Raw genomic sequence first — 25,644 nt, forward strand, 5'->3', positions numbered from 1 at the left:
ATAAGTATTAATAAGCAAGCAGCCACCAAATATAAATTTCAAATATTAGAAGACGACAATACCTAGCATGCTAAGTCTAAAAACTATTTCAGAACCTTTTACTTTTTTTTAAAAATTATATTTCTTTTTTTTAAGATTTTATTTGTTTGACAGATGGAGATCACAAGTAGGCAGAGAGGCAGACAGAGAGAGAGGGGGAAGCAGGCTCCCTGCTGAGCAGAGAGCCCGATGCGGGGCTTGATCCCAGGACCCTGGGATCATGACCTGAGCCAAAGGCAGAGGCTTTAACCCACTGAGCCACCCAGGTGCCCCAGAACCTCTTACTTTTTTTACCATACGATCTTAATAAATACATCTTCAGCAATGCTATTTCCTCCCCTACCCCACTTTCCACATGAGCTAATAGCTTTTCCAACAGATCAAGTTGCAATGTTCTCATAATTTAGAATGTAGGAGCCCGACCAGTCTTGAGAGATCATCTACTATAACTCATCATCCTATAGAGGTAGGACCCAGGCCCAGAAGAAAGACAGGATTTGCCCAAGGTCAGGGAATGGTTGGTCTCAAACTAGACCCCAAGTATCTTATCTCATTCTTCAAACTCTGTATCATCCACAGCCGCAAAAATATGAGTAGATTTAAGGCCAAAGATCTGTGTTTCCCAAATATAATTTTCCTTCAGTTACAAAAATAATACATGGTCACTGTAGAAAGTCTGGCAAAAACAGAAAAGCAAAACCCACCCCACAATCCTATCTTGTAGAGATCTCATTGTTCAAAGTTGCCATACTTTACTGTTTCTTTCGGTAAATACGCATGTGTTTGCTTATGCACACATAGATGTGTCCGACACACTTTTTTTACTTAGCACTCTATTTTTAGTATTTCTCTATGTCAATAAGGAGAAATTTTCCATGATACATGGCCAGGCTTATTCATGTAACTTCTTGTTTTGTTTTGTTTTTTTTCTGATATTTTCACCATAAAATTGGAGAAAATCATACCAAGATCTGGATGCAGATCTAATGCCATTCTTGATAAAAATCTATTAACTTTTGAGAATCAGTGTCCATATTTGCTAAAAATGGGTGACCCATTTCAAATATATGAGACTCAACGACAAGTCAGTTGAATTTAGGGTATTCTACCATTCTGGCTTCCATTTTTCACTGTCAGGGTAAAGAATGAAGTTTATAAAGCAGTAAAAACTTGGAGTGGACATTCAGGACGTGTCCTCATTGTGTGTCTCAAGCTTGCAGGGGTGGGATCAGGAAGCGTCTGCAAAGCTGAAATGTAGCTCTAGTACCGCTTGGAAGAGTTTGAAAGATTTTTGAAAACATATGGAGAGACACAACCCGTGCTTGCTCATAGAACTTGTTCCTGGGGCATCCCAGCTTGGGGTTGTCAAAATCATTCAAGTCTGGCAAGGAAAAGCCAGCTTTCCTATCCATCTTCTTCTCTGCTGCTGCGTGGGCACATGGCCCGATCAGATCCAATCAGAGCCCTTCCCTGGGATTGCTAGAAGGACTGTAGGATAAAGAAACTTTATTTTTTTAGAGAAGAGGGTGGAGAAAGGGCAGAGGGAGAGGAAGAGAATCTTTTCTTTTTCTTCTTCTTCTTCTTCTTCTTTTTTTTTTTAAGATTTTATTTATTTATTTGAGAGAGAGCGAGAGAGAACGAGAGCAGCACAGCAGAGTGGAGAGGCAGAGGGAGAGGCAGACTCCCTGTTGAGAAGGAAACCTAACATGGGACTCGACCCCAGGACCCTGAGATCATGACCTGAGCTGAAGGTGGACGCTTAACCAACTGAGCCACCCAGGTGCTCCGAGAGAGAGAATCTTAAGCGGCTTCATGCCCAGCATAGAGCCCAGTGGGGGCTCAGTCTCAGAACCCTGAAATCATGACCTGAGCCTAAATCAAGAGTTGGATGCTTAGCTGACTGAGCTACCCAGGCACCTAGGAAGCTCTTTTTGGTGAGGTGGCCATGCTCACCTTGTCAGAAGCCCTCTGCACAGACGCACGTAGGAGATGAAACAATCAGATGAAGGAGAACTTCCTGGCAACATTGAATCTCTCATGTCAGTACCTGAGGGTTCTTGTAGCTCTTTTTTGATGTTATAAGCTATGCCAGTATCCTTCCCACCTAGAAGCCAATAAATTCCCTTACATACATAGGCTGTCTGAGCAGAGTTTCTGTCCCTTACATGCCCAAGGAGGGACACCAAGAGGTCATAGCATGGGTGGCCTAGAAGAGAGCTGTTCTCCAGCCTGAACCTTGCCTGTGGCAGCAGGGACCACTCTTTCTCTTCAGCTCACACCAGGAAAAACCTATTTGCTTTGAGTGGAAGCATTCCCTAGGTGAAGAACATCATTAAATATAAAAGCAAAATGTTTTTATCTTGAATTTTACTAAATGCTCTTTGAGACACTCGACATCCTCTGCTTACACTGACACCTGATTTGATTTCACATGGACCTTGGTTGAGGATACTAACAGTTGATGAGTAAAGTATGACCCTTGTGATTTTCAGATAATTTCATATCAACTTCAAAGGACTGAAAAAGTAAGAACAAAGTTTAGTGATCGTCTCGCTGTAAGGTAAAGAAGTTAAGGTGTACCTTAAATATTTCTCAGTATTTTTATGACCTCATTATAGCTGCTTTGGAAAAGATCTAATTTAGAACATTTTCCTGCTGCTGCTGCTTCACTTCTAGGTTTGTGTTAGAGAAAGGATTCCATGGAATACCTCCTGAAATCATTCATTTTGAGATAAATTTTAAAGACAAGAATATTATTTGAATGTAAAACTGCTCTAAAGAAGGAAAATAAATTAAAATTGGTACCATTAACTTTAAACTCGTGTCTCCCTATTCGCTCCTTCTTTCAACAATGGGACTCCTCCCCGCCGATGCCTTGCAGTTTGTGGCCGGCCCTGTGCACCAGCACATGGTTGCCCAGATGGCCCATCCCAGACTCCCTTGAGGACCCTCATGGTGGCATAGATAAGTTCATGTCAGGGGGATGCGAGAAGAAATATGTGACTTAGGGGTCAGTGCCTTTGAAGCATGCCTGGAATTCCTCTTTCGTTCTTGCTGGCTGGACGTAGCAACAACTGTAACCAGCCCTGGGTCCAGAGGTAGAAGCCAAATGTTGAGGGCAGCAAAGGGGACCAGTCGTGAAGCAGAGCCTTGCCCTACCCTGGAGGTCCTGCCCATCTTCAGACTCTTGGGAGAGAGACCCTTCTGTTGTATTAAATCATTCTTTATGGGCCTTTCTGGTATAGCATCTTAGTAACTAGTGAGTTACTAATTAATAACATGAAAAAGTTGTTGATGACTAATGCTTTTTAGCTTGATTTTCCCCAACTTTCTAATTATGAAAAATTTCAGGTAGACAGAAAGTTTAAAGGATAATACAACAAACACTCTATACTCATCACCTAATTCTAAACATGTTAATGTTACCATTAATATGTTACCATATTTCATGTATACGTATATGTTTATGTTTTTTGGATAATCAAAAACATTAATACACTACATTCCTGCATACTAGCTGAAGGTAATTTTTAGCTGGAGAAAATGGAGTGTCATTAGGAATTTCTAGATTCTTCTCACTTTCTCCATAGAATTATTGTTGTGTTTAATTATTGAGTATTGAAAGAAAAATATTCCTATTGAAAACAAAAGCAACATTTCATATGACCAGCCACTGTGCTAAGCTCTCTACATGTATTCTAATTGAATCCCCCTCACAACCCTGTGGTAAGTACTAACATTGCCCATATTTTATAGATGAAGATATGGAGGCTTGGAGAGTGTGGCATTCATGCGCGCGTGCGCACACACACACACACACACACACCCCGACACACACATGCACCCCATCCCCTGGAATCCTTTTCATGTTTTGTTTTCTACTCCTGAAAACACCACTGAGTGGAAACTCTACTCTGAGTCAGTGGAAACGAAATACTTTTATGTAATTATCAAAGAGAAATGAGCTGAAGAATTTAACTGAAATAGAGACTTTTAGGTAATAAAAAATTTTTATCAGTTTTGAGTCTTCAAAAGAAACAAGAAAGAATCTTGAAATTCTTTTCTGAATTCCAAAGATCTTAGAAGAAAACATCTTGGAAGAAAAAGCTGGGAACATTTAATAGATGGAGTTAAAATCCTGGTTGGGAATCTCTTATCCTACTGCATGTCACGTCCTTGAATTCATTTAGAGGCCTCCCACCAAAAGAAAAATAAGAATAGATAAAAAGGACCAAGATAGAAAGGACATTGCTTTAACTCTGCATAGCCTTACTTCATGAGAATTTCGTTACCAAGGACAGTCTTTTTTTTTGGGCAAGATTTATTGTTTTTTAAATTCAATTAATTTACAGATATTATTAGTTTCAGAGGTAGACGTCAGTGATTCGTCAATCTTATATAATAACCAATGTTCACTGGTTATTATGTCATGTGCCCTCCTTAATGCCAATCCCCCAGTTACCCCATTCCCTACCCACCCCCCAGCAACCATCAGTTTGTTTCCTATGATTAAGAGTCTCTAATGATTTGTCTGCCTCTCTCATTTTTTTGAAAAAGATTATTTATTTATTTGACAGAGAGGGAGAGATCACAAGTAGGCAGAGAGGCAGGCAGAGGGAGAGGTTCCCTGCTAAGCAGAGAGTCCAATGCTGGGCTCAATCCCAGGACCCTGAGACCATGACCCAAGCTGAAGGCAGAGGCTCAACCCACTGAGTCACCCAGGCTCCCCGTCTCCCTCTCTCATTTAGACCTGTTTTATTTTTCCCTCCCTTCCCTATGATCCTGTTTTGTTTCTTAAATTCCATACATGAGTGAGATCATATGACTATTGTCTTTCTTTAATTGGGTTATTTCACTTAGCATAATACCCTCTAGCTCCATCCACATCATTATGAATGCCAAGACTTCATTTTTTTGATGACTGGATAGTATCAATTGTATATATATCTACCATATCTTCTTTATCCGTTCATCTATCAATGGACATCTGGGCTCTTCCCATAGTTGGGCTATTATGGACACTGCTGCTATAAACACTGGGGTACAGGTTCCCCTTCAGACACTATATTTGTATCTCTGGGGTAAATACCCAGTAGTGCAGTTCCTGGGTCACAGGGTAGCTCTATTTTAAACTTTTTGAGGAACCTCCATGCTGTTTTCCAGAGTGGCTATACTGACTTGTCTTCCCACCAACAGTGTAAGAGGGTTCCCCTTTCTCGGCATCCTCACCAACATCTGTTGTTTCCTGAGTTGTTAATTTTAGCCATTCTGACTGGTGTGAGGTGGTATCTCATTGTGTTTTTGATTTGTATTTCCCTGATGGCGAGTGATGTGGAGCATTTTTTCATGTGTCTGTTGGTCTTTTGGATATCTTCTTTGGAGAAATATCTGTTTGTGTCTTCTGCCCATTTCTTGACTAGATTATTTGCTCTTTGGGTGTTGAGTTTGGTAAGTTCTTTATAGATTTTGGGTACTAGACCTTTATCTGTTATGTCATTTGCAAATACCTTCTCCCATTCTGTTGGTTGCCTTTTGGTTTTGTTGACTATTGCCTTTGCTGTGCAAAAGCTTTTTATCTTGAGGTCATCCCAGTGGTTCATTTTTGCCTTTGTTTCCCTTGCCTTTGGAAATGTGTCTAGCAAGAAGTTGCTGTGGCCAAGATCACAGACATTGCTGCCTGTGTTCTGCTTTTGGATTTTGGTAGATTCCTTTCTCACATTTAGGTCTTTTGTCCATTTTGAGTCTATTTTTGTGTGTGGTGTGAGAAAGTGGTCCAGTTTCATTCTTCTGCATATGGCTGTCCAATTTTTCCAACACCATTTTTTGAAGAGACTGTCAAAAGATATTCGATTGGGTAATCTCTTTTGAAGATTAGTTGGCCATAGAGTTGAGGGTCCATTTCTGGCTTTTCTGTTCTACTCCGCTGATCTATGTGTCTGTTTTTGTGCCAGTACCATACTGTCTTGATGATTACAGCCTTGTATGTGAAGTCATACAGTCATACAAAATGACTTTGAAGTCAGGCATTGTGATGCCACCAGCTTTGGTTTTCTTTTTCAACATTTCTTTGGCTATTCAGGGTCTTTTCTGGTTCCATACAGATTTTAGGATTGTTTGTTTCAGTTCTGTGAAAAAAGTTGATGGCATTTTGATAGGGATTGCATTGACTGTGTAGATTGCTTTAGGTAGCATAGACATTTAAACAATAATTGTTCTTCCAATCTGTTAGCATAGAACATCTTCCCAGTTTTTTGTGTCTTCCTCAATTTCTTTCAGGAGTGTGCTACAGTTTTCTGAGTGTTGATCCTTTGCCTCTTTGGTTTGGTTTATTCCTAGGTATCTTACGGTTTTGGCTATAGTTGTGATCCCAGAAATGGGATTGACTCCTTAATTTCTCTTTCTTCTGTCTCATTGTTAGTGTATAGAAATGTAATGGATTTCTGTGCACTGATTTTATATCCTGCCACTTTGCTGAATTCCTGTATGAGTTCTAGCAATTTTGGGGTGAAGTGTTTTGGGTTTTCCACATAGAAGTTCATGTCATCTGTGAAGAGGAGAGTTTGACTTCTTTGTGGATTTGGATGTCTTTATTTCATTTTATTTTTGTTGTCTGATTGCTGAGGCTGGGACTTCTAGTACTATAATGAGCAACAGCGGTGATAGTGGACATCCCTGTTGAGTTCCTGACCTTAGGGGAAAAGCACTCATTTTTTCCCCTTTGAGAATGATATTTGCAGGGCACCTGGGTGACCAGCCATTAAGCATCTGCATTTGGCTCAGGTCATGATCCCAGGGTCCTGGGATCAAGCACCACATCTGGCTCCCTGCTCAGCAGGAAGTTTGCTTATCCCTCTGCTGCTCCCCCTGCTTGTGTTCACTCTCTCAGTGACTCTCTGTCAAATCAATAAAAATAAAATCTTAAAAAAAAGAGAGAGAATGATATTCACTGTGGGCTCTTCGTAGATGGCTTTTATCACATAGAGGTACGCTCCCTCTGTCCCTACACTGTGCAGAGTTTTAATCAGGAATGGATGCTGTACTTGGTCAAATGCTTTTTCTGCATCTATTGAGAGGATCAAATGGTTCTTGTCCTCTCTTTTATTAATATGGTGTATCACATCACATTGATAGATTTGCAACTGTTGAACCATCTTTGCAGCCCAGGAATAAATCCCACTTGATCATGGTGAATATTTCTTTTTTGTTGTTTTTTAAGATTTTATTTATTTATTCGACAGAGAGAGAAGTCACAAGTAGGCAGAGAGGCAGGCAGAGAGAGGGGGAAGCAGGCTCCCTGCCCCGCAGAGAGCCATACTCGGGCCTTGATCCCAGGACCCTGAGATCATGACCTGAGCCGAAGGCAGAGGCTCAACCCACTGAGCCACCCAGGTGCCCGGGTCCTTTTTATGTATTGTTGGATCCTACTGGCAAGTATCTTGGTGAGAATTTTTGCATCCATGTTCATCAGGGATATTGATCTGTAATTCTCCCTTTTAGTGGGGTCTTTGTCTGGTTTGGGGATGGAGGTCATGCTGACCTCATAGGAAGAGTTGGGAAATCTTCCTTCCATTTCTATTTTTTGAAACTGCTTCAGAAGAATAGGTATCAATTCTTTAAATGTTTGGTAGAATTCCCCTGGGAAGCCATCTGGCCCTGGGCTCTTGTTTTTTAGGAGATTTTTGATGACTGCTTCAATCTCCTTACTGGTTATGTGTCTGTTCAGGTTTTCTATGTCTTCCTGTTTGAGTTTTGGTAGTTTACATGTCTCTAGGAATGCATCCATTTCTTCTAGGTTGCCTAATTTGCTGCCATATAGTTGCTCATCATATGTTCTTTTTTTTTTTTTTAAGATTTTATCCATTTGACAGGCAGAGATCACAAGTAGGCAGAGAGGCAGGCAGGGAGAGAGAGAGGCAGGCTCCCCGCTGAGCAGAGAGCCCAATGTGGGGCTCGATCCCAGGACCCTGGGATCATGACCTGAGCTGAAGGCAGAGGCTTTAACCCACTGAGCCACTCAGGCGCCCCTGCTCATCATATGTTCTTATAGTTGTTTGTATTTCTTTGGTGTTGGTTGTGATCTCTCCTCTTTCACTCATGATTTTATTTACTTGGGTCCTTCTTCCTTTCTTTTTGATAAGTTTGGCCAAGGGCTTTTTGATATTATTAATTCTTCCAAAGAACCAGGTCCTAGTTTCATCTGTTCTACTGTTCTTTTTGTTTCTACCAAGGAAAGTCTTTAATGAAGGACAAAGACTTAAGAAATGTAGTCTTTGTGATTTATAAAGCAATCTTTTAATTTTTAGATTATTATATACTAAAAAAATATATTTTTTAAGATTTGATTTATTTATTTGACAGACAGAGATCACAGGTAGGCAGAGAGGCAGACAGAGAGACAGAGGGAAGCAGGCTCCCTGCTGAGCAGAGAGCCCAATGCGGGGCTTGATTCCAGGACCCTGAGATCATGACCTGAGCCGAAGGCAGAGGCCTAACCCACTGAGCCACCCAGGCGCCCCTAGAAGTATATAGTTCTTGAATTTCCGCAGCCATGCATAGTTTTGTGTAAGCACAATAGGACACAGAACAGCTCCATTATCTCCCCTAAGGCCCCCATGGGATCCCTTTATCACTTCCCTTCTCCAGAACTCCAACTGCTAGCCACCACTGATCTGTTCTCCACATTATAGTTTTCGCTTTTTGAGACTATCATATAAATGGAATCTCTGTAATATTTTTATTTATTATTATTATTTTAAAATTACAGTATTGGTAATGCACAGTGCTATGTTAGTCTCAGGGGTACAGATAGTGATTCAACAATTGCATCCATTCCTCAGTGTTCATCAAGATCAGTGCACTCTCAATCCCCTCCACCTATTTATCCGTCTCCCCACCCACTTCTCCTTGGTAACCACAGGTTCATTTTCTATATTTAAGAGTCTGTTTTCTTTTCTTTTTGTCTTTTTTTTTTTCATCTGTTTTGTTTCTTAAATTTCACATATGTGTGAAATCGTACGGTACTTGTCTTTATCTACTTGACTTATTTCACTTAGTGTTATATCCTCTAGATTCAGCCATGTTGTTGCCAACAGCAGGAGTTTATTCTTTTTTATGGCCGAATAATATTCTACCACATATATACCTATACATGTTGAGAGAGAGAGATCACAGCTTCTTTATCCATGCACATATTGGTGGACTGTCGGACTTTCCCCATATCATGGCTGTTGTGAATAATGCTGCAGTAGACATGGGGGGGCGCGTATCTCTTTTCAAATTAGTGTTTTCACATTCCTTGGGTAAATGCCCTCAAGTGCAATTACTGGATCCTACGGTAATTCTGTCTTTAGTCTTTTGAGGGGACTACATGCAGCTTTCCACAGTGGCTGCACCAATTTACATTCCCACCGGCAGTGCACAAGGGTTCCCTTTTCTCCACATCCTGGCACTACTACTTATTTCTTATCTTTTTCATGTTAACCCTTGTGACTGGCGTGAGGTGATCTGTCATTGCGGCTTTGGTTTGCGTTTGTCTGGTGATGAGCGATGCTGGGCCTCTTCTCCAGGTGTGTTGGCATCTGTATGTCCGCTGCAATATGAGCCACACCCACAAAAATGTTCCTCTGCCCTCTTAGCTCACGAGGCTTGCAAGTTAACAAAAGACAGATTAACAGGAGAAAAGGTTTATTTTGGATGTCTGTGGGGGCTTCACAAAGAAGTGAAAACCTAAAGAGGCAGTTAGACCTGGGAGCTTGTACGTGATTTTAGCAAAGTGACTGGACAAAGGAACAGGGCTTTGGGCTTCTGTGGGCGCGGACTGTGGAAAGGTGTGTGCATGGTGCACCTGATAGGTGAAGGGTTGTTTCAGGAAGGGTTACATCCACACCCAAGTCGGTGCCGCCTCTAGCAATCAGTCATCTCCGGTGATTAGTAGGGGTCTTCTCTTCCGAGTACAGGGCAGGGGGACAACTTTACAAATGGAAATTTATGTTACCTTTTTTTTTTTTTTAAGATTTTTATTTATGTATTTGACAAACAGAGATCACAAGTAGGCAGAGAGGCAGAGAGAGAGAGAGAGAGGAGGAAGCAGGCTCCCTGCTGAGCAGAGAGCCTGGGATCATGACCTGAGCCGAAAGCTTTAACCCACTGAGCCACCCAGGCGCCCCGCCTTTTTTTTTTTTTTTTTAAGATTTTATTTTTTAAGTAATCTCTACACCCAACATGAGGCTTGAACTCACAACCCTGAGATCAAGAGTCAGAGTGAGTTCAAGATGAAGAGTCTACTGAGTCAGCCAGGCAACCCTATGTTATCTTTAAAAAGGGGAATTTATTTAAAAAAAAAAAAAGGAAATTTATGCCCTGCTTTTTATCACAAAGGGAGGGGATAGAAAGTTACTCCTATGTCTGTGTTTCTTAATTGCCTTCAGCTGAAAATAATCCTTTGCCCACGTGGCAGATTTTGGGGTGACATATTTTGATCCCCTTCAGAACTGTCTCCTGGCACCCGGCACCGAGTTACTGACACATTTCCTTCGTTGCTATATGTTGGTTTAGAGAAAATTTCCATATCAAGTCCACATTTCCTCATCTGTATTCACCATTTAGAATCACAATGAGAGTTAAGGATTAAATGCTTCAATAGAACATTTAGTGATAAAGCATCAGTTTTACTCACTTCTGGTGTTTGAGCAGCTGAATTCCACATAACTGGTCTCTGAAGGAACACAACTTGTTTTGTAGCCAAATTCCCTTCACTGCAAATTAAAGCAATAGCATTAGTATTTGCAAATTAGTAATTCTCAAGTTCATCCTTGGCTAGAATATTTCATATGTATCCTTCGTAATATAATCTTCTGATCCAAAAATAATTATGAAATATGATTCTATATAAGTTGTAACTGGAAAATCAAGAAAAAATGCCTAAAAACTGAATACAGTGCTTATCAAAGAAAAATTTGTTTAGAACTTGTCATCTCAATATGCTAACTTAAGTTTTTTTTATCTTTTTTTGTCCCCTCCTAGTCTTTATCAACATGTGAATTTCCACATTTCTGTATTCTATGCTTTTCATTAAACACCCCTTTCCTTGTTTGTACACTTGTGATTGTATTTTTAACAGCTGCAGTCTCTCAAAGAATTAAGATACTAAAATGCATTACGCTTTTCCTTTATTATTGGAAAATTAGGTTGTTTCCAATTTTCTACTAAATTTTAAATAATGCTACTGTAAAATATGGATAGTCTTCCTTATTCTTATGACTTATTTCTTTGAGATAAAGTCTCAGGAGTAGGATTATTAGGTCAAAAGGGCATGATTTAAGCTTCTTGGTATGCATTGTCAAATTTGCCTCATAAGAAGATGAGACTAATTTAGGCTGCCACATGTGAGAGATTTTATATACATTTTCAGATGAGGGGCTTGAGCCACAGCTAGTTTTATTTTCAGATGCTTCTTTGTAGTCAGCTACTCAGTATTCTCCTTATTTAACTATCATCATGGCAAATTACCCCTTGCCAAAGACTACTTGGGGTTTGTATTTCTCTGAAATGCTTTTCACAGTCTCCATGGATTTATGGGGAGGAGTGTCTGTAGCTAATGTTGCTCAGTTACGACTTTTATTATGCAAAAAACCCAAACAAAACCTCACTATTAGCTGCATTTTATGCTGAGCTCTTTTTCTGGAAAACAAATGCAACATTGAAACTCCGGCCTAGCGGTATATGTCAACCCCACACCATCTGAAAATCCCAAACTTACCGCTACTGTTGAATTTTGAGAAACAGCAAAATTTTCCCCAAAGTGGTAATGAGAGACTGCTTCTTTTTTATTTTTAAAAGAATGCTTCTAGCCTAATATCATTTTAGTTTAACTTTATCTTTGATTAGAAGGAAAGACTTGGTATGAAGTGTAATTGACCCTCGAACAACATGGGGGTTAAGGGCATCAACCCCCTCCCCACCCCAGTCAAAAATCCACATGGGGGAGCGCCTGGGTGGCTCAGTGGGTTAAAGCCTCTGCCTTCGGCTCAGGTCATGATCCCAGGGTCCTGGAATCGAGCCCCACATCAGGCTCTCTGCTTCGCGGGGAGCCTGCTTCCTCCTCTCTCTGCCTGCCTCTCTGCCTAGTTGTGATTTCTCTCTGTCAAATGAATAAAAAAATATTAAAAAAAAAATCCACATGGGGGGGCCACCTGGCTGGTTCAGTAAGTAGAGATGTGACTCTTGATCTTGGGGTTGTGAATTTGAGCCCCAGTTTAGGGGTAGAGATTACTTAAAAATAAAATCTTTTTTTTTTTTTTAAGATTTTATTTATTTATTTGACACAGAGAGTAAGAGAGCACAAGTAGGCAGAGAGGCAGCAGAGAGAGAGGGGGAAGCAGGCTTGCCGCTGAGCAAAGAGCCTGATGCGGGGCTTGATCCCAGAACCCTGAGGTCATGACTAAGCCGAAGGCAGAGGCTTAACCCACTGAGCCACCAGATGCCCCCAAAATAAAATCTTAAAAAAAAAAAAATCCACATATACTTTAGAATCTCCAAAAACTTAACTACTAAGAGCCTGCTGTTGACTGGAAACCTGGCCAAATATATTAACAGTTAACTAACACATATTTTGTATGTTAAAGGTATTATAAACTGAATTCTTACAATAAAATAAGCTACAGAAAAGAAAATGTTATGAAAAATATCATAAGGAGGAGAAAATACATTTACAGTTTTGTACTATATCTGTCAAAATAAATCTGCTTATAAGTGGACCCATGCAGTTCAAAGCCACGTTGTTTAAGGGCCAACTGGGTATTGCTGCTTTTGGGAACAAGGCTCCGGAGACATGGGTCATGACGTAGGCAATACATACAGGGAAGAGACTGACAGCGAACAGAATAGGCTGGTCTGTGTTTGGGAAATACAGAATATGCTGGAAAAAGCAGTGGCTTTGGAGCCAGAGAGTTCCCGGGTTTAAATCCCAACTCTTCCACAATAGCTGATGATACCACCTCATCGCTGGTGACTTTAGCAAAGTTTTAAAATTCTCTGACTTTCGTTTCCCGTCAGGGACTTTGCGAAGCGCAAGTATGTGGGTGTGTATGAAGGCCTCCGCTGTGCCTGCCACTAGAAGGTGTACCACAAACGTGATTTTCTTCTGCTTTGTCTATTCCTTCTGCTTTTTCTATTCATTCAATGAGATGTACGGTGGAGTTAAGTGGAAGGAAATGTCTCAGAATCTAGAATATCTTCTAAGAGAAAAACCAGGGGAGAGGGTGCCCAAGAATACAGAGGTTGCTTCTGGGTAATGTTCAAAGTGTATGATTCAGCTGGAGAATCCCACGAGGGAACCAGGCCTGGAACTATGCAAAGATGGGGAGGGATCAGGGTGGATTTATTCTTCTTGAATAGAAAGCAGGAGAATGTCGGGGCAAGGATTGTGAGTGACCCCTGGAGTGAGTTCTTTCCAACCCATTATAGGATGGTACAAGTCTGAATACCCTAGGGTGTGATGTTTGACCTAGAGCAGGCTTCCCAACCTTACCTAATGGGGTAAAACAGTAAATGAATAGATGACTTCTCAAAGGCTGACTGTCTTAGGACAGTCTCCAGAAGCCCAGGTAAGACTGTGGGAGGTCAGTCTCTTCCCATATTTGGGGAGGTCCTGAGAACAAGCTCCTCAATTTGAAATATGTCTGAGACTGCTATGTGCCTGGTTTTCTGAGAGCCATTCTGAATTTTTTTTCACATTAAGTTTTATTTAAAAAAATTTTCTTTTGGTGTTGTTGTCTTTGTTGTTTATTTAAGTAATGTCTGTATCCACTGTGGGGCTTGAACTCACAACCCTGAGATCAAGAGTTGCATGCTTTTCCAACTGAGCCAGCCAAGCCCCCAGGGCCTTTCTGATTTAAAATGTGTCCTGCTATTTTCAGAACAACTGTGAGATATGGAACTCTTTCTGGTCTGAAGAATTTAAATATGGCGGGACTAAGGGAAAGAAATCTGAAGCTTTACAGAGGGACAACCAGTTGGCAGGATGAGAGCCTCAGTCTCCTGTGGCTCCTGAGGTAATTCTATTTACTGAGCTGGGATAGAATGTTTGCCCCATAGCACAATTCTGAAAGGATTTGACAGATATGTCATTACAGGACCAGAGAGCTGTTCAAATGCCCTGGAGGCTTGGAGGACAGAACCTTTGTCTTCTATTCTCTATAGCAATTTTCCTGTGAGGAATTTAAGAATCTTCAAATTCTCTTTATACTGTTACTAATAGACAATCACACATTGATGTAATAGAAATGAACGCAGCTTTTGAGAAACGCTTGATTTACACACAAGCTCTGAAAGATTTCTGGTACAACCTGTGTTGGTCAAGAGTATAAGCTGCAAGGATGAGCTGGTCAAGGGAATAGTCTGCAAAGATGTGAAAACATCTACTAGTTCATCCTTCCCGAGGGCAGCAGATAATCCCTTGTGCCTTGTGAGGGCACAGGCAGCATGAGGGAGAGGTCAGCTAGGGCAGGCCTGGGGGGCTCAGTTTCCTGCAGGCAGTGGTGGGGAGCAGGGTGAAGGCATAAAAGGGCCCAGCCTGGGGAAGGGGAAGGAGGGTCATTAGTACAGAAAGGGGACCAGGAAAGTAGCATGACTCCAGAGGCCAACGTCCATGCGGGATCTGGGGCATTGATCCGAATTAAAGGAGATAAGGCAAAGGTCAGATGGTGAGGCCTACTGGAAAATGAGATTGGTGGGAGAATCAGGTCAGGTCCAGGCATCTCGCCAGACCAAATCGGTTGAAGTAGAGTGAAAGGTTAAGCCCCAGTCAGCTCTCAGTTCATTCCTAGGCTTTCGAGTCAGACCAATGCTGGGTTTGCATCCCAGTGTTGCCACTTACTAGCCACGTGGCACCGAGCTAGTCACCCAGACGTTCGGAGCCTTCTCTTTCTCTTCTGTAAAACAGAGGTGGTTCTCGCAGTACTGGTGAGGTGGTGGAAGAAAAATTCCTAGCCCGGATCCTAAAGCATAGTAGATGCTCAATAAATTTTCCTTCTCTCTTCCTTACCTTCTTCTATGCCTTTCATATGGAGACAAAAGGAAGACTTTCTGTTGGGTGTTGTTTAAGGGAGCGGGGTTTGCTATGGCCTCAACAGACTGCCAAGAAAAAGAACGACTTCCAACAGTAGAAGACCTCATGGACTGAACTAAGAAGGGTAACTTGGATTTGTTTGTGTTTGCTTTGGATGTACTGAGTCCTTTCCATATACAGGAGCACACTTGTTTCTTATGATAGCCCCCCACCTTCTAAAGATTTCATTTTTACGTGATCTCTACATCCAGCGGGGAGCACGAAACTACAACCGTGAGCTCAAGACGTGCACCCTCCCCTGACTGAGCCAGCCAGACACCCCCTTAGGATTGCTCTTGAAGGTGAGCACAGAAGATCTTATTTTCCTCATTTTATGGATAATGAAATTGAGACCCAGGGTTTTTTAGGAGTTTTGTCTTGAGTCTCCTCTATTTCCTACAACACCATACTATCTATACAAGAAATGCAGAGGGGTGCCTGGGTGACTTGGTTGTTATGTGTCTGCCTTCTGCTCAGATTGTGATCCCGGGGTCCTAGGATGAAGTCCCGCATCGGGCTCCCTGCTCCATGGGAAGCCTGCTTCTCCCTCTTCCACTCCCCCTGCTTGTGCTCCCTGTTTTGCTGTCTCGCTCTCTGTCAAATAAATAAATAAAATCTTAAAAAAAAAAAAAAAGAAATATAGAATGAACTCAGTAAAGCCTTGACTACAGAGAGGAGTGGCCTAATTTAATTCCATTCTGACCGGAAAACTTTGTAATGAGTGGATAAGCAGATTGTTTTGCAGAAGTTCAGACATTACGTAGCAGCTCCCAGATGGATCATTTCAGCTTATATTGTTAGGAGTTGTACTGGGGAATAATGAAGAAAATAAAGACAAGTGTTCATTTTTTCCCTGGGCCAGTTAGACTGTTCAATCAGACCGCACAGGTCCTGGTGTTCGTATGGCAAAAGGAAGGAGGGACAGGAATAGTTCTTGGCCCGTTTGGCATTTAAGTACCACGTATAAGGTGGATCGTGAAACTGTGCCTTAAAAATTCGCCCCAAGAATTCAGTTAAGAGTGAACGGCATTACTTAAAGCAAGCACAAAAACAAAATTAGAAAGCAGTTCTATCGCAGTTTGATAGTATCGTTAGTGATACTTCAGCGTGTAGATTGTTTTTGCAGGAAGTTATGAGGACAACATGACCTTGTGCTTTGTCCAATATTTGCTTATGATTTTAAACGTCTTTTTTTTAAAAGATTTTATGTATTCATTTGACAGAGAGAGAGAGCACAAGCAGGGGGGACAGCAGGCAGAGGGAGAGGGGGAAGCAGGCTCCCTGTTTGTCAGGCCCGGTGCGGGGCTCGATCCCAGGACCCTGCGACCGTGAGCTGGACTGAAGGCAGAGGCGTAACCCACTGAGCCTCCCAGGTACCCCGGGGAAAATTATTCTTAAACAATATACCAAGAAGGGTGAAGATAGATACATTTGCCTATTTTAAAATTAAAAACTTCTGTTAATCAAAAGACATCACAAAAAGAGTAAAAAGACAAGCCACAAAGAATTAGGGAAGATAATTTCAACACATGTAACAAGTAAAGGACTTATATCCAGTATATATATAAAAAAGTCTTATAAATAGAACTTCAAACGTAGGAGAAAGATTTAAATAGATTCTTTACAAAAGGAAAATCCAAGTGGCCAATAAACATGAAAATATGCTCAATCTCAGCAGTAACTACATAAATATGAATTAAAACCACACCAAGATCATACTGTATCCACTCTAGGATGGCAAAATGTAAAAATCTGACAATATTTTTATTGGAGCAATAGGGACTTCCTGTTCTGTGGTTAGGAGCGCAAACTGCAACATTCCACTTGGAAAGAGTTTGGCATTTATCTAATAAAGCTACAGAAATGCCCTATGGCCCAGCAATTCCACTTCTAGATCTATACCCTTGAGAAGCTCATGGCCATGTGCGCTAGGATCCCTGCTCATGTCCAGGACAGCGCTGCTTGTCAGAGCCGAGCTCTGGAGGCAACGCCATCACCAGTAAGCAGGATGGATTAATGAATTGCTGCCAGAAACAACGAGGGTAAATCTCACAATGTTAAGTGAAAGAAACAACACGTTGAAGTATATTTTCTGTGTGTGTGTGTGTGTGTACATATATATGTATGTATTTCAAAACCAGCATTGTTTAGGTATACATACATGAATGATCAAACTCTTAGGCAAAGCACGGAAGTGATCATCCTAAAAACTGGGATGTTACCCGAGTGAAGAGCGTAGGAAGTACACAGGGTGCTTCTAAGGCGCCAGCAGCAGGTGGACTGTCCAGTGGAAATTACACACGTGATTACAGTCACCCCCATTTGTGTTTTGGGTACTTCCTCCGCGTGTATTGGAGACAGACTGTCTGAGGAGTACATGCAATGGGGACGTGCGGGAGAATGTTTGTAGGTTTGCACGTGATACATATGCTCCCTCCCCTTTCACGTTTATTATCTGGCAAAAATCAGTCTTGAATTCTTTGGGTTTTAAATTAGAAGAGGTTTTTAGGAATTCGTCGGCCTGTAGTCACTTTTCCTTGAATATATCTTGCACATTCCTGTTTTCTCTTGTTTGTTTGTCAATTTGTTTTTGCTGAAGGTTGCCAGAGAAAGGAAACAATTTGGGGCGCTCACACATCAACCTCCCGCCTTCTGCGCACGTGGCAGACGTCACTAACTGGTCTTTGCGTTCCTTCTTGCTAAGCCTGGTTCTAGTCTCAGAATCCTGGGGTTTTAGAGTGTTCGAGGCGGCCACTAGATGAGTGCTGCTACAGGAGATGAAACTGAATGATAGATACTTAGCCCTCTCTGCCATCGGGCGTATTCTCTCCTCTGCTTTGGGGAGATCTGCTCTTTCCTGAAGATCTCCCTCAGACACCACGGCTTTCTTAGACCAGCTCTCCTCCGTCACTGAAGTCCTCAAGCGTATCACCTGCCTTTGCTCAACTATTTCATTATCGCTTCCTCAAGAAGACTTTTTAGGGGCTCCTGGGTGGCTCAGTGGGTTAAAGACTCTGCCTTCGGCTCAGGTCATGATCCCAGGGTCCTGGGATCAAGCCCCGCATCGGGCTCTCTGCTCAGCAGGGAGCCTGCTTCCCCCTCTCTCTGCCTGCCTCCTGCCTACTTGTGATTTCCCTCTCTGTCAAATAAATAAAATCTAAAAAAAAAAAGATGACTTTTTAGGTATTTTCCCTCTAATTTCCCACATCCCCCATTAAATTTTTTTAAAAGATTTTATCTATTTATTTGAGAGAGAGAGAGGAGGAGCAGGGGGAGGAGCAGAGAGAGAGGGAGAAGCAGACTCCTTGTTGAGTGTAGAGCCAGGACCCCAAGATCCTGACCTGAGCCAAAGTCAGAGGCTTCACTGACTGAGACAGGGGCACCGTGTCCCTCTCCCCCCTTTACATTTTAATACTAAAGAGGGGTAGCTGGGTGGCTCAGTTGGTGAAGTGTCTGACTTTGGCTCAGGTCAGGATCTCAGGGTCCTGGGAGGGAGCTCTGAGTCCGGCTCCTTGCTCAGCAGGGAGTCTGCTTGTCCCTCTGCCCCTCCCCTCCTGCTCATACTCTCAATCTCTTTCTAAAAAAAAATAAATAAATAAAAATGTTAATACTAAAGATATGCTGTGTTTGTGTTTATGTTCTATGACCTTCTAGAGGGCCACAAGCCACTGTAGTATCTTAAGATTTTTTTCACCTCCTCCCACAACCAATTTTCACTGGCCCAGGGCGGTATCACTGGTACTGAGAATACATGTTCTAGCCCTCCGCCGAGGGACCTGTCACAGTCGGTTCTGTATTAGTTATTTGTCTGTGTGTTTAAAATTTTTTTTAATTTAACTTCAGTTTAGTTAACATACAGTGCATTATTAGTTTCAGGGCTAGCTGCATCAGTTACTGGTAACTGTGTTGTGTCTCCAAGCCAATTATGAGGCCGCGGTCAGCCTCTAGAGTGGGTAAAATGTTGCCTTGTACATACGAGGCCCTCAGGAGATATTTGAGTTGAACTGAAGGAACATTTTAAAATAAAATGTGAAAACGTGGTTCGGTTTGAATGCAGCTGAGCTGGTTCCAAATGAATTGGTTGTCTGCAACTGCCTGGTCATTTATGAAATAAACGTGCTCTTACAAAAGCTTTCATTGTTAGTTCCAAAATCCATTAGACTAAAGGAAACAAAATTGTTAGGTTAATTTATTTTTCTGATGAGTTTTGCATCATTTCATTCGTTAATTAATTGCATTGTTTAATGTTTGCAACTCAGATAAATGAGTAAATTCTTGCTTTTAAAATAGGAAATAAAATTCACTTTTTTAAAAGCAAAATTATAAAACTCAATTTTAGCATGCACCTTTTTATATCTATGTGCTTAGTCATGAAGTTCCTTCGCCTGATGACCCTGGTTCTTTTCTCAGGGTCATACTCACATTAGTATGCTTGCCATACAGAACTCAGAAGAGCACTCCCACAATTTAGCTCCTCCCAACCTCTCTGCCTAACAGAATGTTGCAAATGGAAGTTCAGATGAGGAAGGGGTAACTGGAAGTATCTGCAGGAGATGAGCTGATCATTTAAAAAGACGCAGCCTTATCAAAATGCTGCTCACTGCACGATTACTATGAACTTACTCTGAATTACAGCGCACTGTTTCTACAGAATTTAAATTAGAAGGGGCGAGAACCGCATTAAAACGGATCAGACATGAAGCCCTAGCCTGTCCCTCGCCTGTCTATAAATACGCAGCCCCGGCTTTGGCTGACACTTGAGCGTTGAGAGGAAATCACGGGGGCACTTAAGTGTCTCAAACGGCTTCATAGACTTGTTGTGCTTCTGGGCTGTGGTGACCACAGGGCTGCCGAGAATGCAGGATAGAGCAGCCCCCCCTCACCCCCCATCACGGAGAGAAGACAGTTTCCTCTTTTTGTTATTCAGATCTTGTTCCTAAGGACCAGACTTTTTTGTATTCTCAGAACAGTATAACTTGATTCATGGTACCCAAAAGACCCTGTCTTTAAATTCTGTCTTCTAAGATAAAAACGAGGGTGTACACCTTTCTTCTGTTTTGTGTTCTAAAATGCTTTCTCTCTCCGTAAGGCTGTAATTCAGTGTTCTGAAAGTACATCAGAATCACCTTGGGTTCTTGTTAAAATGCTCCCTCTGCCCTCCCTTGCCAGATTATTATTCAGGAAGAGGGGAGTGACCTTGCTGGTTTGAGGTAGCCAAACAGCGGGAACTTGGGCTCCTCTTGCACTTTATTCTCGTGATTATTTTAAGGTGGGCAATATTAGCTGCTCGTTGAGGTAATGTGATCCTCTACCAGATTTGCCCTAAGAGTTTAGTGTCAATTTTCATCTCGATTTCTGGAAAAGAAAAGAATTGGGCCCATTTGTATGTAATTACATAGTGATAACGATTAAGAAGGGATTCTGGCAAGTTTTCACAGCTGACAACAAAAACCCCGGAATAATGTAGTGCTATCTGATGACCACATTACGAAGTTTCCATGGCAATGTCGCTTTAAAGGTTGGTGGTGTGATAATGCCCAGGATAATGAAGCAACAACCTCGGTGTAAGGACACACTGGGAAAATGCGTTTATGCAATCCAGTAACAGTATAATTGAGCAATGGAAGAAATGAGAGGAAAATACCTTATGTGTAGACCATTCAAGTTATGGTTTAAGTAACAGAAGATTGGGGAAAAGTTGAAATTGCTTAAGAAACTACTGTTGTGTAAGAGGCAAAAACATTTAAAGAAGAAAATTTTTATTGGCAATGGTTGGTTCTAAGTCATGTTTGCAGACATGTGGGGGCCCCCCAAAGATCATAACAAATACTGGCTTTTCTTGGTGCGGGTATACTTGTATGTCTCTCTCTTTCTCTCTCCCTCTCTCTCTCTCTTTTATTTTTTTTTTTTAACATTTTATTTACTCATTTGACAGAGAGAGAGCGAGCGCACAAGCAGGTGGAGTGGCAGGCAGAGAGGGAGGGGGAGGCAGGCTCCCAGGAGAGCAGGGGGAGCCTAATGTGGGACTCGATCCCAGGACCCGGGATCATGACCTGAGCCCAAGGCAGTCGCTTAACCAACTGAGCCACCCATGTGCCCCGTAAGTGTATATCTTTATAGTGTTGTTATTTATTTTTGTTCCTTTATTTGGCTTGTAATCCTTAGGGCTGATTTGGTATAGAGTGAACTATGGTATTTAAATTTTCTGGAATATCCTGATTTAGGACAGGTGGAGTGATCACCCTTGTGTAATTAGTATAATTAGCTTCAGTTTCTTCAGGATTTTGGCTCTGCTAAAGGATTGGTTTCCATAAGATAGCTCTAACTTATTAGCCTGGTTTGCAGAGCCTCTGGCATGGGTGTTTGCAGGTATGGTCTTGCTGAATCATTATGACAATCCAGTGAAGTTGATATTATGGTACCATTTTCCAGATGAGGAAAATGAGACTTAAGGAGGTTGGGTGACTTCCCAAGGTCCCATGGCTAGTTCATGGTGAAACTGTAATTAAAATGAGCTGTTTTTAGTTCACAGCCCGGACTCTCCTTCTAGTTTTAGAGACCAAAAAACTTTTCGGCTCTACCCTCTACCTTGACCAACATGAACCGTCTGTAGTATTTCTCTTTATGTTTCAAGACGGCAACATTTGTGAGTACCGAAGCAGCCAAGACAAGGTGTGACTGTTGCAGAGATAGCATATTTGGGCAAGGCAGAGAATTTACAGGTTTCACCAATCATCTTTGTTACCAGATAATAACAATGAACTTTCACATTCATCCTCGGCCTTACAGACACCTGAAAGGACCCAAGTTACAAAATGTAAAGGAATAAAATAAATATCAATATTACACAAGGTTCCTGGTACATGGGAGAACAGTAGACTTGTTTGTTCTAGTGTGCCTTGTTGCATAAGGGTGATTATTGTTAAAAAGTATTTTTCTAGGGTGCCTGGGTGGCTCAGTGGGTTTAAGGCTCTGCCTTCGGTTCAGGTCATGATCCCAGGGTCCTGGGATCAAGCCCCGCTTCAGGCTCTCTGCTCAGCGGGGAGACTGCTTCGCCCCCACCCCCCGCCTGCCTCTCTGCCTACTTGTGATCTCTGTCTGTCAAATAAATAAATAAAATCTTAAAAAAAAAAGTATTTTTCTACTATCTTCTATCCAGGGTAAATAGCAGATTCTAAATGGGGATCTGCTAAATGGGGATGCTTTTTAAATCTCATTACTAAGTGAAGATTCCATCGAAATTGGAAGTTTATCCTCTCCTTTTTACTGCTCTTGTACAACCTACGCTTGCTGAGGTATGTAAGTTTGACCTGCCTCAACCTGAATGCAAGCCTGGTTATGTACTAAATTCAAGCTTAACCAGCCACAGGCTCCTTCAAGACAGACACTGTCTATAGCTTTCACATCTTTTTATTAATTGATTGATTTTTTTTTTAATTTTTAAAATTGTATGTATGTATGTATGTGTTTAAAGATCTTATTTATTTGAGAGAGAGGGAGAGTGAGAGCAGGAGTGAAGGGAGGAACCGAGGGGGAAGCAGGCTCTCTGCTGGCAGGAAGCCCGATGCGGGGCTCAATCCCAGGACGCCAGGATCGTGACCTGAGCCAAAGGCAGACACTTAACTCACTGAGACACCCGCGCACCTAAAGTTGTTTTTTGTTTTTTTTTTAAATCACAGAATAGATATGTATTCCTTGTAAGAAGTCAAATCACAGAAAAGGAAAAAGACAAAGTAGTCCTGACCCTCATTCGTAATCCCAGGGGCTGACCATTTGCTAGAATTTGCTGTGTGGCTTTTTAGCCCTCACACACACCACTCCTTCTGCTAGACATTGATATTGCGTCCAGTTTTTTGCTATTACAAACGGTTGTTAAATAGGCAGTCCTGCAACTGGCTTTTTTGCTACTTTAATTACACATTAGATGAGGCTTCACAAGGAGGGCCTGAGGCCCTGCTCTGACCCCCTGGTGCCTCGAGCGTCCTAAGGGGACAGGAGCAGCCGGGATGGTGGTGACGTAGTGGTGCTCCCTCTGCTTCAGCAACAACGTGCAGCCACTCCTCGTTCCAGCGAGCTGAGCCTTCTACTCCATGGGGACAGCCTGTGACCTTATGGAGTTTGACACGCTGGCCAAGATGGTCCAGTCGAGCGTGGCTCCGGGCTCCGCCACCCTCTCCCTTCACATTACACTCGAGGCCTTTTCCTTGCCACCTTCGGTCTCAGTCCTGTCCTCATCCCCAAACCAACCGGAAGCAGGAGATGCTGGAGGAGCTCCAGCCCAGCCTGGTAGGCTAGACCTAATCAGTGCCCGGTCGGTCATTCAGACCGCTTTAAGAAAATATTTCAAAAGTTTTTATTTTAAGTAGGCTCCACCCCCAATATGGGGCTTGAACTCAGGACCCCGAGATCAAGAGTCGCATGCTCTACTGACTGAGCCAGCCAGGCGTGCCAAGAAAAACTTAGACTCATGAGAGCAGAATCCCTGAGCAAATGGAAAGGTGGTGATAAATATATTTTTCATTGATGAAAAAGGAACCTGAAACGTTCAGAATTCAGAGTGATGAGCTAGAGAACCACCAAAAAGAGATGAGAAGGCCACATACACAAGTTACTCTGAGGCGCGTGGGGAGTGGAACAGATCAATGCTTGGGCATGATTGTGAGGGGTAGAAAGGCAGGGATGAGGAGTTCCTTTCTCACTACCTTCTGCAAAATTCCTCTAAAGTTAAGGAGCTTCAGGGACTTGTGAAAATGCAGATTCACAGGTCTCACCCTCGAAGCTTCTGACTGTTCCACTGGGGTGGGCCTCCAGCATCTGTCTATGCATGGGCTCCCCAGGGAGGGGCCCACGCTGCTGGGTCTGAAGACCAAATCTTGAGAATCACCTCTATACTGTGACCTGACAGATTTAAAAAGTTGGGAAATAATGCTTCAGGGAGTTATCGCTCATCCTCTGAGAACAGTTACCAACAGATCCCTGAGAAGAAAAGCAGATCAATTGCTGATCTGACCCGTCCTTTCAAAGCTTGAGTATCTTCACTCTGCATCAATCTTTGTCCCTCTCCCTGTCTGAAGAAGATACGGTTTTATTATAAAGCCATGGCATCACGTGTTTTAAAGTCTGCGAGGAAGTTGGGATACTGGACAGGGGTAAATCCTGGGCTGGAAAAACCAGAGAAGGCGGGAGGCTGGTGGTGAGACTGAGAAAGGCCTCTGGTGCTGTGCTGTCCTCTGCAGGCAGCCATGCCCAGGCAGAGCCGGGCCGGCACTCAATCATTTTCTGGAAGCCAAAGAAGGTAGAGGGAACATGGCTGAGTCCTTGGGACAGCAAAGCACTTTATATAGAAGACTTACTGGTTTCTGTCTTTCTCTCTTAAAAAAAGGTACGATTCAATTTTTCCTTCCCAGGAAAGGAAATAGGAAAGGTTGGTCTTGGGGAAGTAATGGCATTTTGGTTCTAATGCGCGCACTTCATTTGAGCGCGAACAGCTAACAAGTCTGGGGGAGGGGGGGCGCTGAGCCTGTGCTTCTGCATCGGGGCCTCCCGGCCTGCGCTGCGGTCCTGACGCCGGCTGTGCACTGTGGCGAGGGCGCATTTGCACACACAATACCAAAGAGGACCAAGTTGTCCTGTTTGCTGATTGATGCCGACTCGATCTGCACTCCAGCAAGAGTGGGAATCTTGAGTGGCCCTGAGCTGGGAGTCAGTCTTCACACCCTTGCCTGGTTCTGCCCCGTGAACCCGCGCTTGCCCCCGCCCCTGCCCGAAGGAGATGTTGTAGCTTGTACATCTACAACTGGAGGGGATTAGATGAGCTAAGGTCTCCAAGGTCCATGAAATCAGATCGGAAGTTCGGTGAAATACTTTTTGTAGACATGAAACAAGCATTCGTTGAACTGAGTTCTCTAACGAATGAGCTATGTTTTAGGATTAAATGAGAGTTTGTAAGGATCCTTTGGCATTACCTGTCATGTCTTAGTATAGGTGTGGGCAACACGCTTGTCAGGAGCCATCCGAACTCAGCCAGAGTGTGCAGCAGAGGGCCGTAATCCGTTTTGATTTCATAACCCTGTGTGAATAAGCATGAGCGCTCACAGTCTTAAGGCAAAGACAACCTGCGACACAGGGGATTACAATGAAGGGAGGTGGGTGTGACAGGAAAGGGAGTTCCCGCTCCAAGAAATACGGTTTCACCAGCCGCCCTCTTCCTGGGCTTCCTTTTCTGCTACCTGCTGCCTTCTAACCCTTGAACCAAGGTAGAAACACTGGGGATCAGCGTGGAGAGAGGTTCCCATATGGTTCTCCAGAGTCTGGGCCTTCCTTCTGTCTTGTTCCCCTGGTCTTGTGCAGGCATCAGACTTTTTTTTTTTTTTTAGATTTATTTATTTGACAGATAGAGATTACAAGTAGGCAGAGAGGCAGGCAGAGAGAGAGAGAGAGGAGGAAGCAGGCTCCCAACCAAGCAGAGAGCCCGACGTGGGGCTCGATCCCAGGACCCT

General features: G+C 42.7%; 1 protein-coding gene across 1 annotated transcript in view; it reads right to left on the reverse strand.

Annotated features, from left to right (window-relative positions):
* Window positions 1-25,644, reverse strand: part of RFTN2 (raftlin family member 2) — a 67,066-nt gene that overhangs the window by 3,374 nt on the left and 38,048 nt on the right. The window contains exons 7-8 of the mRNA XM_046019855.1: window positions 25,111-25,214; window positions 10,715-10,793 (exon numbers count right to left, since the gene is read on the reverse strand). Of these exons, the coding sequence (XP_045875811.1) occupies window positions 10,715-10,793; window positions 25,111-25,214 (183 nt within the window). The remainder of the gene's footprint in view (window positions 1-10,714; window positions 10,794-25,110; window positions 25,215-25,644) is intronic.

Source organism: Meles meles, chromosome 9 (genome assembly GCF_922984935.1).
Source record: "Meles meles chromosome 9, mMelMel3.1 paternal haplotype, whole genome shotgun sequence".
In the NCBI taxonomy this organism is placed as follows: Eukaryota; Metazoa; Chordata; class Mammalia; order Carnivora; family Mustelidae; genus Meles; species Meles meles.